Source organism: Elgaria multicarinata, chromosome 9 (assembly GCF_023053635.1).
Source record: "Elgaria multicarinata webbii isolate HBS135686 ecotype San Diego chromosome 9, rElgMul1.1.pri, whole genome shotgun sequence".
Taxonomy (NCBI): domain Eukaryota; kingdom Metazoa; phylum Chordata; class Lepidosauria; order Squamata; family Anguidae; genus Elgaria; species Elgaria multicarinata.
In genome coordinates, this window is record NC_086179.1 from 12031433 (window position 1) to 12048615 (window position 17183).

General features: G+C 44.3%; 1 protein-coding gene across 4 annotated transcripts in view; it reads left to right on the forward strand.

Annotated features, from left to right (window-relative positions):
• KRAS (KRAS proto-oncogene, GTPase) overlaps positions 1-17183 on the forward strand; it is a 57499-nt gene that overhangs the window by 21693 nt on the left and 18623 nt on the right. For all 4 annotated transcript variants that reach the window (XM_063134757.1, XM_063134758.1, XM_063134756.1 and 1 more), the window contains exons 3-4: positions 7826-8004; positions 13679-13838. In XM_063134757.1, coding sequence (XP_062990827.1) covers positions 7826-8004; positions 13679-13838 — 339 coding nt within the window. The remainder of the gene's footprint in view (positions 1-7825; positions 8005-13678; positions 13839-17183) is intronic.

A 17183-nucleotide genomic window follows, 5' to 3' on the forward strand; every position in this document is an offset into this window, starting at 1 on the left:
TTTTCTGCAGGGCTGTTTGTTAACCATGTCATGTGGCTTGTTAACCATTCTGAACAACCTAACGACAAGCCATGGGTTCTTAAGGTGGCTTGTTCGAGAAAAATAAACCACACTGCATGTTTACAAGCCACACTGTGGAAAATGGGCTGCATTCAGGCAACACGATCACCCACCCTGCAGAAAACGCGCTGCGTTCAGACAACCTGAAAACCCATGGCGGGTTAGCATGTTGTGTGAACCTGGCCTGTGTGTCTGTCTCGTGGGCTTCAGGCAGCAATCTTCCTTTTCCAAACAGGGATGTTATATAAGTTTAAAAAGCATCACTGTTTTCATCTGTGAGATGTTTATAGCGTAAGCTTTCGTGGACACTGTCCTCTTCGTCAGGTGCATGGAGTGTCATTTATGACCTGTGACTTAAGGCCTCCAGGCCTGCATAGACCATCCTAGGGCTGTTCTGCCACAATGCTTTTAACTAAGCCAAATCCCTAAAACAGAATGGGTGTATGTATTTAATGTGGTGAGAGAAGATCCCAAAAGTGGATGTTGACTTTCATCTTCATTAAGGACAGTGTTTCACAACCACAATAAAAACGGACCTTGGCAGAAGTGCAGGAACCCTGTGGAAGTTATCAAGGAGGTGTGCATAGGAGAACCTCCTGCAAGACTGTGTTCTAAGAGTGCAACCCTATATATACAGAGTCATGGTGTTGGAAAGAGATCAGGTATGCTAGTTAGAGGTAGCATACAACTCCCCTGTTAAAACAGCTCCACTGGCTTCCAGTCTGTTTCCGGGCACAATTCAAAGTGCTAGTTACGTCCTATAAAGCCCTATACGGCTCGGGTCCAGGTTATCTGAAAGATAACAGCTGGTTGGCCACGTATTCTCCCTTACAAAGCCAGCCTGTGCTTTGAGATCTTCTGGGGAAGAAGATCTCCCTTCTTTCAGTCCCACCACCATCACAGGCCCGCCTGGTGGGAACGCAGGAGAGGGCCTTCTTGGTGGCTGCTCCAGTGCTCTGGAACTCTCTTCCCAGGGAAACTAGACCGGCTCCCTCCTTGATGTGCTTTCGGAGGCAGGCAAAACCTTCTTTGTTCCGGCAGGCCTTTGGCGATTAATCTGGGCCTCCGTCTGTGCTAAGGACTTTTAAAATTGCCATGTGTTTTAAATGTACATGTTTTAAATTTTGTAAGGCCGCTTTGAGGCCCTGTATTGGGCAAAAGGCAGGATGATGATGATGATGATATAGATATAAATAATGATGAAAGCTTTTGGAAATTGACTTTAGAGTTCATACTTCAGCCTTAGGTTGAAATTTTAAAAAGGTGATGTTGTGAGCATCCAGGTGCTGCTGAAGTTAGAGCAGTGCCCTCTGCTGGTCAAAACATCTATGTCCAGAGAGAGGCCCGGAAGCTGGAAGTTTGTTCCATCAGCTGATGAACACAACAGACGTTTTTTCTTGGTATCCTGAAAATTTATTCTGTCTACTTATTTAAAACAAAACAGAACAATCCTCCCCAACCCCCCCCCCCAATATGGACACAGTTTAGCCGGAACTTAATCCTATGTATGTTTCATACATCTGAGTGATAGGACTTGCGCAAGAGCATGAGTAAAATCTGGCCCAGTGCTGTGGCAGGGGAACCGCCTCCGCCTTTCACTTCCTTCTTTGTATGACCTTGGCCTCAGGGAACTTCTGAGCATCTTCCATGTATCAGTGGGGCAGCTGACGCGATGTATCACTTCGAACCCTGTGGGGCTTTACATGCCCTGGTTTCTGATTGGCCGCTCATGACTTCTTCACACAGCGCATAGTTAAACTATGCAATTTGCTACCCCAAGATGTGGGGTAGCCTGGAGAAGAGAAGATCGAGGGGAGACATGATAGCACTCTTCAAATACTTAAAAAGTTGTCACACAGAGGAGGGCCAGGATCTCTTCTCGATCATCCGAGAGTGCAGGACACGGAATAACAGGCTCAAGTTAAAGAAAGCCAGATTCCAGCTGGACATCAGGAAAAACTTCCTGACTGTTAGAACAGTACAACAATGGAACCAGTTACCTAGGGAGGTGGTGGGCTCTCCCGCACTAGAGGCCTTCAAGAGGCAGCTGGACAAGCATCTATCAGGGATGCTTTAGGGTGGATTCCTGCATTGAGCAGGGGGTTGGACTCGATGGCCTTGTAGGCCCCTTCCAGTTCTATGATTCTATGGTGATGGCTACAAATTGGGATGTCTTCAAAAGGGTGTTGGATAAATTCCTGGAGGAGAAGGCTATCCATGGCTACTAGTCCTGATGGCTATGTGCTATCTCTAGTATCAGAGGCAATATGCCTATATACACACCAGTTGCTGGGGAACATAGGTGGGATGGTGCTGTGGACCCGTGTTCCACTTGTCAGTCCCTGGTCGACAGCTGGTTGGCCACTATGTGAACAGAGTGTTGGACTAGATGGACCCTTGGTCTGATCCAGCAGGGCTCCTCTGATGTTCTTCCGACTGGAGTTAAGGTCAGCAGTATTCCAGTTACGTGGAGGTGCTGGAAAAACTAAGCTGGAGCAGTTCATCTTCATAACTGTCTAATGGGCTTTTTCTCCCATTAGGCAGGTATTGGGCTATGTGATGTTTGATGGTCTTCCCACCTCTATGATTCTATGAACCCCCAGGTAAGGCGCACTAGGCCGGTGGAAGGGGAACAGAGTCTATAACATGCTCTCTACGTAGACCGTCTGGGTGCCCAGGAAGCAAGAGAACTAGAACAAAAATGATAGAAAAGGGAAACCAAAATGACGTAGGCTTTGGAGCACCCTGTCCACAAGAAACAACTAAAACGTTTGAGACCCTGTTAATTTGGAAAGAAGATGGTGGCGCCTGGGGTGGGGGGTGGCGGCGAATGGAATGATGACACATAATCGGAGGATGGCAACAAGGCAGAGGGCCTTTTCAGTGGTGTCCCCCTAATTATGGAACGATCTCCCCCAACGAGGCTCGCCTGGCACCAACATTGTTCTTTTTGGCACCAGGTCAAGACTTTTCTCTTCTCCCAGGCATTTAACAGCATATTTAACAGCTGAAAACTTCTTTTTTCTAAAGCTTTTAGAACTTGATTTTGACCTTACTTTTTATATTGTTAGTTTTACTCTCCCCTGTGCCTGTTTGGTGCATTCCCTTCCCTTTCTTATTGTTTTCTTATGATTTTATTAGAATGTAAGCCTATGTGGCAGGGTTTTGCTATTTTATTGTTTTACTCTGTACAGCACCATGTACACTGATGGTGCTATATAAATAATAATAATAATAATAATAATAATAATAATAATAATAATATGATGCTGAATTTTTAAAATGACCCCAGAATAGTTGTTTTAACAGGATATTGTCTGTTTTTATGCTTTTTATGGTTTTTAAATTTTGTTTACTTGTTTTTAACGCTCAGTGTTTTAATCTTTGTAAACCATCCAGAGAGCTTCAGCTATGGGGCAGTATATAAATGTAAGAAATAATAGTAATAATAATAACAACAACAACAACAACAACAACAATAATAAATCATTATTATTTCTATACCACCTTTTTTGTCAAAAAGCCTCCAAGGCGATGCACAACAAATCTAAACCAAAACAACAAATCTAAAAAATATATATGAATAAAACATTTAAACAATAGCAAACTGAAAATGTATGCATGGTGTGGATGGTGATTCCCCCACCCCCTCATCCTCACCTCCCGGTCGCCCAATAAAATTGATTGGCAGTAGATTCAGGACAGGTTGGGGAATGTAATGATATTCACAAGCTTAGGTGCCGTTTTTAAAAGGGTTTAAACAAATGAAGGGAAGAGAGACCTGTCAGTGATAGAACCTCCGTGTACAGAGGCAGTGTACCTCTGAATATCAGGTATTGCAGCCAAACAACGTAGGGGGATTGTTGCTATTGTGTCCTGTTTGCAGGCTTCCTGGAGACATCTGGCTTGGCACTAGAACGCTAAACTAAATTGTTCTAGCAATGTTCAGAGTGACACCTGCAGTGTCCCGTCCCCGTCTCCCCTTAATTTCTGTACTTCAAATATCCTTCCAGGAACACTCATTCTACGTCGCTTTCTTGTCTTCTGCTCCCTGATGCTTGTCCAGGTCTGCGAAACCTATAGCTTTAGAAAGATAACTGCATGCAACGGAATAGGCTGAATGAGACTGATTATGTCATGCCCATGAAATGCGCAAAGAATTCTTGTAGGTGTGTCATGGTGGAAAGGACACTGAAATCTTGGCATTGCTGTTCTGATCCGTTTGCTCTCGAGTTTATTTTATATAATTGCTCCTCTGTTCTGGTTATATAAGCAAGCTACTTTCAGTACTAAGGAACCAAGATTAAAAATATTGCTTCCTTTGGTGCAACCGTGGGAAGGGAGGTGGCTAGATTGCCATAGATCCTACAGGACATGATGGCATTCAGATACGCTTTTTTAAAAATCAAGTGTCCAGAGACAATGGGCTGTTCTAAACCTCGCAATAGCGTGTTGGGCAAGAGAAGTGAAATTAAATCCCGAAATGTTCTTTTGCTTGTGCAACCTCTCAGAACTGCTGTAAAAACCTGTCTACTGTAGCACCGAGCGCACTTGTGTTTCCAGAATGGCATTAATGGTTGTTTTGGATCCATCCTAATTTTATATCCTCCAAAACACAGGGTTGGTTCTAATATTGACAGGCCCAATATTTGGTAGAAAGGCGGGATATGAATGAATGAATTACTTGAAACTCGGGTGAACGCATGCAGGTGTGTGCATGCAATTTTCCCAGCTCCCATTCTCCATACGAACACCGAGATTCGGCAAATAGGCCTTTATGTCTATCTGTCCCACGTCTTGCAGTGTTGGGGGCGCATGGTCCTATGGCTCAGTGCCATCTCACCACATGTGTGCTGTAGCACTTCAACCTTTCTGCAGTGTCCTGCCTTTCAACAGATAGGCACAGAGTTGAGGCCTGGCTTCTACTTAGAATCATAGAATAGTAGAGTTGGAAGGGGTTTATAAGGCCATCGAGTCCAACACCCTGCTCAATGCAGGAATCCACCCTAAAGCATCCCTGACAGATGGTTGTCCAGCTGCCTCTTGAAGGCCTCTAGTGTGGGAGAGCCCACAACCTCCCTAGGTAACTGATTCCATTGTCATACTGCTCTAACAGTCAGGAAGTTTTTCCTAATGTCCAGCCGGAATCTGACTTCCTGTAACTTGAGCCCGTTATTCCATGTCCTGCACTCTGGGAGGATCGAGAATAGATCCTGGCCCTCCTCTGTGTGACAACCTTTTAAGTATTTGAAGAGTGCTGTCATGTCTCCCCTCAATCTTCTCTTCTCCAGGCTAAACATGCCCAGTTCTTTCAGTCTCTCCTCACAGGACTTTGTTTCTAGACCCCTGATCATCCTGGTTGCCCTCCTCTGAATGTGCTCCAGCTTGTCTGCGTCCTTCTTGAATTGCGGAGCCCAGATTTCAAGAAGGACGCGGACAAGGGCGCAAACAAGGACGCGTGTTCAGAGGAGGGCAACCAGGATGATCAAGGGTCTGAAAACAAAGCCCTATGAGGAGAGACTGAAAGAACTGGGCATGTTTAGCCTGGAGAAGAGAAGATGGAGGGGAGACATGATAGCATGCTTCAAACTTTTCTGAAAGTTGCTTTCAAGTGGCTCTTAGGGCCAAGGCCAGGGGTTGGTGAGAGCGGACAGTTGCTGGGCCCCTGCAACCAGCAAAGCCGGCTCTTATTTTTGCCTGGGGCGCCCAAGAAGGCCAGGAGGCTGTGCGCCTCCCCTCTGATCTTCCTGGGACTGCTGTGAAGGTGGAAGACAGCCCTTTCCCCTGAATCTTCTGCTCACGCTGGAGGATGTGGAGGGGATAGAACCAATCTCTCCCTTCATGGAGGGTGCTGCACAAGTCTTCGAGTTCTGAGCAACATGTTGGGAACTTGGGAAATGTGTGGGGCATATTGTGAAAAGTGGGAGACTGTCCTTGCACCTTCATGGCATGTGGCGAACTCAAGGGAGACGGGAGCGGTGAAGTCTTGTCTCTCACTTCCAGTCTTTGAAGATAATAATAATAATAATAATAATAATAATAATAATAATAATAATAATAAATTTATTTCTTACCCGCCTCTCCATTTTGATTGAGGCGGGGAACAACTATAAACAATAAAATAAATAAAACTGAATTAAAACATAATATACATTGTTAAAAACATCCTAAAAACATCTTAAAATTCCACTGGATAGGTCTGCCGGAAGAGATCAGTCTTTATAGCTTTCTTGAATGCTAGTAGACTGTTAAGTTGACCAGTCTCCTCCAGCAGGCCATTCCACAGTCTGGGAGCAGCAGAAGAGAAGGACCTCTGGGTAACAGTTGTTAATCTAGTTTTTGCTAGCTGAAGTAGATTCTTCCCAGAGGACCTGAGTGTGCGGGGCTGATTGTATGGGAGAAGGCGATCCCGCAGGTAGCCTGGACCCAAACCATGTAGGGTTTGATAGAAACAGTGGGTGTTTCTCTAGTGGCTTCTGGTCTTCAGTCTTTCTGCAAAATGGAAGTCTCCATCCCATGTGTGTGTGTGCGTGAGATCCTTTTGCCCATTAAGGGGTTCATTTGGGGTGTTTTGTCTAAGGGCTCCCAAAATTCTGTTGTGTGCACCGTTGCTGGACTCAGCACTATAGAAGAGCCCAGGAGGAACAAAGATTTAACTTTCTCAAAATGTGAAGATGAACACTCAGGGAATGGATAACTGATAGTGAGTTTACAGTTTGTCAAGCTCTGCAATACTTCTGGAGGAGATTAGACACGCCTCTATGCAAATCTAGAATGAAATACCCCGGGTGGGAATCAGGGATAGGTAAGCATTAACAAGGCTTGCGAGATCTCTTAAAATAGGGACCTGCAACTAGAGACACTCCCCCAGCCAAATCAGCTACTCATGCAGTATTAGCTCCCACAATTGCCAACTCCAAGACAAGAGAAGCGATGACAGTCCGTACAGTGTGTTTGTGTGTCTGTCAGCTTTTTAGAGCCAAATGGAACCTTACAGGCGCATGTTGTCATGTGATCCCTGTTGAACTGAAAGCTGCAGTACCACCCCTAGCCACCTGAAGTGCTGTTTATTGTGAAGAATCCTTAAAGTTTTATAGTATCGATGCAAGTACTGTTAGAGATGTGAAGGCCCATGGAAAAAACCCAGAAAAATTCAGGGGGAAATGTTTTCCCTCGTCTTTTTCCAAAGCCTTTTTTGGGTTTTTCCCCTGAAAAATTGGAAAAGGTGAAGAAAAACTGGATTATGGAATGTTTTATTTTAGCTTGATGAATAAAATGTTTAAGGCATAAATAATTTTCTTTGTTAATAACGTTGATGGTTTCTTCTATTTTTTTATTATTTTTTGCCTGCTCCTCATAAACTGGCAAAACCAAAGAGGTTCCTTACAGTTCAGGTGTTCCTTACAGTTCAGGAGCTTGTAGCTCCATATGTTACCCAAAGAAGTAAATTCAATTAGTAATAATTGTTTGAATACACTGTATTTTTAATATGCCAAATGTGGTAATTTTATGCCAAACCAATTTGTACATAATTACATTTTATGTTCCTAAAAGTAAAAAAATGGCTTTCAATTTATAAAAAGTGCTAATGTTGCATCCCCCCCCCCCAATTTTCCTGAAAATTTCAGTTTCCCCCCTGAAAAAAACAGGGGGGAATGTTTTTTACCCCCATGGCATCAAAATTTCTGGCAATTTTACCTCTCTAGGTACTGTGAAATTTTGTGCACATGTGTAAGCAATGGTCTTTCTCCCCCACCTATCTCAGGATTCATACAGGAAGCAAGTAGTAATTGATGGCGAAACCTGTCTCTTGGACATTCTGGATACAGCTGGTCAAGAAGAGTACAGTGCAATGCGGGACCAGTACATGAGGACGGGCGAGGGCTTTTTATGTGTATTTGCTATAAATAACACAAAATCCTTTGAAGATATTCATCATTATAGGTAAGCTTCACACTGCTAATGGGCGAAGTGTGAATTGTGACTGGTACCATTCTGCAACCACGGGAAACGGTTGCGTCTAATGCACTGGGCTAAATCCTAGTCTACATGTGTAGCAGAATGAGAATGTGAAATCCTGAGATGATTAAGGGTAGACTGTGCCATAGGGGTGTCGTCTTTTTTTAAAAAAAATGTTCTCCCACATTTAAAACAATAGGTTTTGGCAAATAAAACCTAAAACCTTGTACTAACTTAACCTGTTCCCTGTTTTGCTGATTTTTTTATTTACATGGCAGGGTTTTTGTTTGTTCATTTGTTTTAATGTTTTAATTCAAAAATGGCATTCCACACCCTCAGTTTGAAGAATCATAGAATAGCAGAGTTGGAAGGGACCTACAAGGCCATCGAGTCCAACCCCTCTGCTCAATGCAGGAATCCACCCTAAAGCATCCCTGACAGATGGCTGTCCAGCTGCCTCTTGAAGGCCTCTAGTGTGGGAGAGCCCACAACCTCCCTAGGTAACTGATTCCATTGTCGTACTGCTCTAACAGTCAGGAAGTTTTTCCTGATGTCCGTCTGGAATCTAGCTTCCTTTAACTTGAGCCCATTATTCTGTGTCCTGCACTCTGGGAGGATCGAGAAGAGGTACAGTCCATTCTGATTGTCCTAAATGTGGCCATTTAAAACAAAAAAAGATATCAAACCATAGTTCAATAACCCTGGCTTGTTAATTCGGGCGGTATAGAAATGAAATAGCTTCAGCCATTGGGTGGTATAGAAATAAATAAACAAATAAATAAATACCTCAGCTCTTCAAGTGCCAACATAATGGAGCCATATTATTCAAAAGGTGAAGGTGAGGAAGGGAGGATGGAGACTGTGAGGCCAAGGCCCGTTCCCATAATGACAAACCACGGTTACCGTTACATTTCAACCAGGTCAAAACTGTGGGTTTAAGTCTCACCTGTGAAAAGGTGAAGAGCTGCTGAAAACATTTGCAGGTTTAGTGGGGACACAACATGGTCACACAACATCTTTTGATTAAAATTGCTTTACACAACAGGCAACCTGATTCTCTCCAGATCTTTTGGACTACAGCTCCCATGACCCTCAGCCAGCATCGGCAATGGTCAGGGATTATGGAAATTATAGTCCCAAACATCTGGAAGGCACTAGTTATCTACCTCTGCTCAATCCTATCACGTTTTCAGAACCATTCTAGGCAGAATGAAGTAAGTGTGCAAATCAATAAATAAATTACCCTCTACCTAAAATGGTTCTATGCAGAATCTTTGCATGATCTCTTGTATAACAATCTCTCTGCGTGTAGTAAACTAGTGCATAAGGAAGAGGGTGATTTGCACTGATGTACTAGTTTGCTGCATTCAGAGAGGGTGGTTGTTTTTAGATAATGGTGGGGTTGTTATTTGTTTGTTTGTTTAAATAAAAAATGTTTTCCCCAGCTGCAGTCTGAAGTGGTACAGATCTAAATTCTTACTTCTTTTTTTTTACCACCTTACTGTGCATAATCTGTAGATTGGCTCTAAGTAAATGCGTCCTATCGCCCTTGCCCCCTGCCAGCTACAAGCCGCCTTAAATATATGCTAATTGGGAGGCTGTTGAGACTAGAAATTGACTGGCGTCTTGATTTGCGTCACATAAAAGTCACCAAGCCCATAAAGACCAGCCATGTGATTGCAGCAAACCCCTGTTTAACTGTTCGGTCAAAAGCAGCCCTTTGAGTTATTTTTATCTGGGCTCCAGAGCTGATGGGTCACAGGATTCATGTGCTGTTAAAAGCCACACAAAGAGATAATGGTAAGGCAATGTGATCGTAGTTTTGTAACCACCCCTCCAATTACCTCAGCCTCTCCCCAAGTCTGCTGACAGAAAAGTAAAGGAAACAAAGGAGCCGGTATCATCTTTTTTAGAAAGATGAAAAGTTAAGTTCGGATATACTGTATACCCCCTGTTCCACAGCATCCCCAGCCACACCCACTCAGTCCAACATTCCGCACTCTCTCTTAAAGGGGTAGTATGAATGAATAGTTTATTTGTTTGTGGCACAAAGACCATTACAAAATACAAGGTTGCTAACATCGCAACACACATTATTTACAATATTCATAATCTTAGGGTACAATCCTTTATTATCCACGGAGACAATCTGTAGATCTTTCTAGGGGTGTTCCGTTTGTCTGCAGCGCCCGCCCTTTGCTATCACACTGGTGACATGCATGTCAAAGTCACAAGAGTAATTTCAGTGATTACATTATAACCTGAAGTGCTAACAGTCAATAACTGGCACTATCAGATAGATGTGATCTCTGATGATAGTTTATACAAGGTTATTAGGTCAAATGGTCCCCCTTACAATCTACGCAGACTTTGTTGAGAAAGTTATTTCTGATTTTTTGGGCTGCAGCAGCAAAGTTTGCTACCTTGATTGTGATTGCTTTACTATGGTCCGCCAGCAGATCGCAGATAATGTCTCTGGTGTGCCAACCCGCTCTTGCTAACAATAGTTCCTTTAGAAAACGCTCCCTGATTTCTTTGTACAGAGGGCAACGCAGAAGATAATGCGCTAGGTCTTCAATCTCCCCCGAGCCACAGATACAGATCCGCTGGGCATGGGGGACTTTTTTATACTTCCCCTCCAAGAAAGCAGAGGGCATTGTCTGGAAACGAAGGGCAGTAAAGGCCTTTCTTAGGGCAGGAAACAATAGGTCGAGCAAATATTGATTCCGCACTCTCTCTTAAATCGCTAATAAGCTTTTTAAAAACTTGGGTTGAGACTCCCCAAGGAAGGTTGCAGCTTTAACTGCTGTAATGAAGAGGGCATTTCACCCGGTGCTGCATGTATAAAATCACTCTCTAGACATACTCATGCAGACATACCTAAGGGAATAGAAATGTGGGTAACACCACACTCACCCTTTGCAGGAACTATATAATTATGACCAGATACAAAAGAGGGCATGCCAGCTTATTGCGGCCTGAGACGAAAGAGTTGCCAAGCTCAAATAGCCTTACGGCAAGGGGCACCTTAAGGTGGTCTTTTGGAGCGGCGTGGTCAGCTTGCCAACAGCACTGTTCCGAATGGGATTCTGCAGAGGGGAACTGCTCGGCTCACAGGCTTCCTGGCTCTTTCTATGACACTTGCATTTGTTTCGGTAATGTCAAAAGATCCAAGGAATGCAATTTCGTTCATCCATGCAAATGCATCCATAGAAGCCACGGCCCTGCCTAACTGCACACAGCTGTTACGCATCCATGGTGCAATAGGCCTTGCCCTGAGGTGCAGTTTCGTTCCCCGGTGTTTCTGCGCTGTACATAGGACTACTTTTGTGCCTAGTCCGGAAACTTCAACTAGTTCAAAATATGGCAGCCAGGTTGGTCACTGGTACACCTAGGGGGACCATATTACACCAGTTTTAAAATCCCTTCACTGGCTGCCAATTAGTTTCCAGGCGAAGTATAAAGTGTTGGTTATTACCCTTAAAGCCCTAGATGGTTTGGGTCCAGGTTACCTGAGGGATCGCCTTCTCCCATACAATCCACCCTGCATGCTCAGGTCCTCTGGGAAGAATTTACTTCAGTCAGCCAAAACTAGGCTGACAACCATTACCCAGAAGACCTTCTCTTCTGCCGCTCCCAGACTGTGGAATAGCCTGCTGGGAGAGATCCGCCAGCTTTGGTTTTTCTAAATTTAAAAAAGCTATAAAGACACGGATCTCTTCCAGCCGGCCTACCCCGTCGAATTTTAAAATCTCTTAAAAAGATTTTAGGATTTTAATAACATATTGGTTTTATGTTTTTAATCAGTTTTATGTATTTTATATTTTTGTGTTCACTGTTGTTCCCTGCCTCAATCCAGAGGGAGAGGCAGGCAAGAAATAATAATAATAATAATAATAATAATAATAATAATAATAATAATAATAGTGCGCAGAGAGAGTGTAGCTTGTGGATGGGTTCCCCATTGGAGCCCAACAGAACACTCCCCTCTGCTATACAGACTGCTATACACTCTGCTATACAGCAGTATACATACTGCTATATAGCCCTCTACTGTATAGCAGTATGCTCCCCTTCAGCCCTGCCCTTTATTGGGGGTGTTCTCTGCTGCACACGATGGCTCATGGTCTATTCATAGAATCATAGAATAGTAGAGTTGGAAGGGGGCTATAAGGCCATCGAGTCCAACCCCCTGCTCAGTGTAGGAATCCACCTCAAACCATCCCCGACAGATGGTTGTCCAGCTGCCTCTTGAAGGCCTCTAGTGTGGGAGAACCCACCACCTCCCTAGGTAACTGGTTGCATTGTTGTACTGCTCTAACAGTCAGGAAGTTTTTCCTGATGTCCTGCCGGAATCTGGCTTCCTGTAACTTCCTGTTCATTGTCAGGCTGCACGTGTTCTTGAGCACTTCGTGTGCAGGCTGCTTTTGACAAAAGCTCACCACAGCAGTGCCGGAGTGGGTGGGGGAGAGGTTCTCCTTGGCTCCTGTGTCAAGCTACTACACAACTTGCCTTCCAAGCACATACGGTGGGGGGCACAATTGCACCCTAAAAGCAACCCTCTCCCCACCAGCTCTCGCTTGCTCTTTGGAGCGTTTCTACCTGAGTCCTTTGAAGTGGTTCCGGCAAGTAAGTGGCTATTTCTTTAAGAGGTTGATGTACCACTGAACGTATTTTTTGGAGCCAAGGACACCTTTGGGAATCTGAGAAACTGCTTTGGGCACCACCACAAAATGCCCAATTGGTGGTTTGCCATTTTGCTGTCTACATGTCACGTCTATGGACCTTAGGTTGCATCTTACTCAGCAAAAACTTTTGCGTCTGTTGGACACTGCAATGTCTCTTTAAGAAGGGATTGTCTTATTTGGCTAATTGCTTGCGGTGCAATACAGCTAATGCTTCATTTAAACATCTTTTGGCAATGCCCCGTAGTTTCTTTTTGGGAGGAGGTTATTACACAGGTAAATTTTGTGCCCTGTGTGAACGGCGTGTTCATCTTGGCGTGGAACGCACCCAGGTAAGCTTGCCACCTTTTTGATCCTTCTGCTTCTTGCACTGTAGCGTGATACGTAGAAATTTAAGAGGTGAAACTTTTCCTGTCGTGGAGACTAAAACATGCTGGGAAAGACCTTTGCAGGTTAATTTCTGCACATCAAGCTGGAAGGCACAGGAGCAGGGCCAGTCTAAAAGGTGGCAGATTCGCATTTCATACCTGTCCTCAGCTTCCGAACCTGTGAAGCTGCTGGATAATAGAGTCCATCTAGCCCGGTTCTCTCTACTTTGTCTGGCAGAGGATGCTCTCTTAAGAGTCTCCAAGAAGTTGAGGTGATGAATCCATTCTGGAATTGGACCGCTTTGTTTGGGGGGTTGCGTGATGGAGGTCTCTCTCAGCCTTGCGACTTGACACCTGACCTGACACTTCCTCGTGCACAAAGCATTTCTGCCACTGACCTCTACTCTGCTGTTTACTGATCTTGTCATGGGGCACGGTTGAGAACTTCTGCAGGAGACAATCCAGATGGAATTTAAGGGCCTGTGTCTTCCGCTTTTTAGAATCTCTTCCTTTCCCCTAGTTTTTAAAATATGTGTATTCCTTTGGATGCCACAGAAATTCTCTTTTGCCAAAGCGGGTGTCTCTCCCTCCTTTCTTCTTTTTCAGGGAACAAATAAAAAGAGTGAAAGATTCTGAAGACGTCCCCATGGTGCTAGTAGGGAACAAGTGTGACTTGCCTTCCAGGACTGTAGACACAAAACAAGCTCAGGACTTAGCAAGAAGTTACGGAATTCCATTCATCGAAACCTCTGCGAAAACAAGACAGGTAACGCTGGTTGGGGTGTGTCTGTGTAAATGAGAGAGAGAGAGAGAGAATGAATTATTTTGCCTGAGGCGCAAAACAGAATTTTCTGCATGAATAACTAGGATTCCTAGTAGCTGCAACTGCTAATTCTCGGAGATGGTCATTCTCTGAGGTTGTTGAGATGCAGTTGAGTGCTGAAAGACAGGTAGAGACAGGCTTTGTTTCATTTGACTTGGAGAGCCAGTTTGTAGCTCTGAGATGACTAAAATCTTTGTGCAACTGCTTGATTGCCTGAGGCCTGGCCTACACAAACAGCAGAAGAGATACTACTACTACTACTACTACTACTACTTCTAATAATTTTATTAATTACCCGCCTCTCCGTTTCGATCGAGGCGGGGAACAGCAGTAAGTATAAAATACATACAATACTGATTAAAAATGTAGTATACATTGTTAAAACATCCTAAAAGCATGCTAAAAACATCCTAAAATTCCACTGGATAGGCCTGCCGGACGAGATCAGTCTTTATAGCTTTCTTAAATGCTAAAAGTCTGTTAAGTTGACGAATCTCCTCCATCAGGCCATTCCACAGTTCGGGAGCAGCGGAAGAGAAGGTCCTCTGAGTAATACCTGTCAGCCTAGTTTTGGCTGGCTGAAGGAAATTCTTCCCAGAGGACCTGAGTGTGCGGGGCGGATTGTACGGGAGAAGGCGATCCCGCAGGTAGCCTGGACTCAAACCATATAGGGCTTTAAAAGTGATAACCAACACTTTATACTTCACCCGAAACTAATTGGCAGCCAGTGAAAAGATTTTAAAACTGGTGTAATGTGGTCACCCCTAGGTGTACCAGATGGTAAACCTTTTCTTGGGACATCACTTCAATGAATGCTTCCAGCAAGTCATTGGTGTATTTTTTTTAAAAAAATGCTCCTTGCTCACAGAAAACTAGATGTTGGAAGGAAAGGGTTCTAAGCTTATCTTTCTCCCTGGCATGCTAGCTTTGTATGTGTAGTGACAGTAGGAGAGTAGTTAGACATGTAGCACCCGATCTCCCTGCCACCATCACTGCTGCCACATGCAGTACGAAATAGTGTAGTCAAGGAGCAGATTTGGCCTCTGATCTGCTATTGTGTACACCACCTCTCACAGATGCTCTTCCTGGTCCAGTTTCATGTAGGCTACATAGCTCCCATCTTCTAAAAAAGCACTTCCCATATGCATCAGGGGGCGGGGTGTGTGTGACTTTATACAGATTCCTCATGGGAAATGGAGGCAGAAATGGCCCTGCTCGTGGACTGAGATACACACCCCTGAATCTTGGCCCTATGAATACAATTTGGGGCATACACACTCTAACCCCACAAGCAGCCAGTACTAGAGTGACCATATGGAAAGGAGGATCGGGCTCCTGTATCTTTAACAGTGGTGTTGAAAAAGGTATTTCAGCAGGTGTCCTTTGTATATATGGAGAACCTGCTGAAATTCCCTCTTCATCACACCAGTTAAAGCTGCCCTGTTTTAAATCTGATCACTCTAGTATAGCTCCTGCAGCTTTAACTGTTGTGATGAAGAGGGAATTTCACCAGGTGCGACATGCATACAAATGTAGGGTGACCATAGGAAAAGGAGGACAGGGCTCCTGTATCTTTAACAGTTGTATTGAAAAAGGAATTTCTGCAGGTGTCCTTTGAATATATGGAGAACCTGAAGAAATTTCTTCTTCATCACAACATAGAATCATAGAATAGCAGAGTTGGAAGGGGCCTACAAGGCCATCGAGTCCAACCCCCTGCTCAATGCAGGAATCCACCCTAAAGCATCCCTGACAGATGGTTGTCCAGCTGCCTCTTGAAGGCCTTTAGTATGGGAGAGCCCACAACTTCACCAGGCAACTGATTCCATTGTCGCACTGCTCTAACAGTCAGGAAGTTTTTCCTGATGTCCAGCTGGAATCTGGCTTCCTTTAACTTGAGCCCGTTATTCCGTTATTTCAACAGTTAAAGCTGCCCTATTTTAAATCTGGTCACTCTAGTATAGCTCCTACAGCTTTAACTGTTGTGATGAAGAGGGAATTTCACCAGGTTCCCCGTATATACAAATGACACCTGCTGAAATTCCCTTTTCTATGCAACTCTTAAAGATACAGGAGCCCTGTGTCCTCCTTTCCATATGGTCACCCTACCCAAGCTGTGCTTGTTGGGTTGCGTTCTGTCTTCTCTACAAAACCAGAAGTGCGTTGGGTTCAGAGGTCTGACTCGGCAAACCTTCGTGAGCTTCTTCTTCTTTTTTTTCCCCAATCACTGAAATAATTGTCTGGCGTCGATTCATAAGAACATCTGGCACATTTCAAGTGGCAGGATGTCACAGCTGCAGCTTTGTCTGAGCTATTTTTAGGAATTTCCATAACAGCAAGAATAATTTCAGCGTTTCTTTCCAGCTGCACACATAGTGGATGGTAGGGAAAAGTAAGTGTTTTAGATTAGCAATGTCACTGAACAAATATAAGAACACGCTGAGTAATACCAGTATTGCCAACTGCCTGTGTGGGCTCTTCTAATGTCCGCTATTCATAAGATACAATGGTAAAAATGGAAATGGGAGAGAGAGAGAGAGAGCGAGAGAGAGCAGTAAGAAAGGCCACTTTGAAACTGTGTTTAATTGTTTTCACTTCCTAGACTCTGTAATCACCTGACCTCGATACAGAAATCACTTTCATTTTTCTTCCTGTATTCTTTTTCATGGAAACTAAATTGTCAAAAGGTGTTTTCAACTACGGCATATTGGGAATGCCTCCAAGGCTGAGTATACACACTGCCTAAATGCAGAGTGTGGTCTCTGACTGCAGGATTGGAAGTGTGAGTACTGGCCGAAGTGCTTAGGCCTGGTGGTTTTCGGAGAAGACTTGAAAACCCGTGGGCAGTGTCTGAAGTCTCAGGAATCATAGAATCATAGAATAGCAGAGTTGGAAGGGGCCTACAAGGCCATCAAGTCCAATCCCCTGCTCATTGCAGGAGTCCACCCTAAAGCATCCCTGACAGATGGTTGTCCAGCTGCCTCTTGAAGGCCTCTAGTGTGGGAGAGCCAACAACCTCCCTAGATTCCATTGACGTACTGCTCTAACAGTCAGGAAGTTTTTCCTGATATCCAGCTGGAATCTGGCTTCCTTTAACTTGAGCCCATTATTCCATGTCCTGCACTCTGAGAGGATCGAGAAGAGATCCTGGCCCTCCTCTGTGTGACAACCTTTTAAGTATTTGAAGAGTGCTATCCTGTCTCCCCTCAATCTTCTCTTCTCCGGGCTAAACATGCCCAGTTCTTTCAGTCTCTCCTCATAGGGCTTTGTTTCCAGACCCCTGATCAT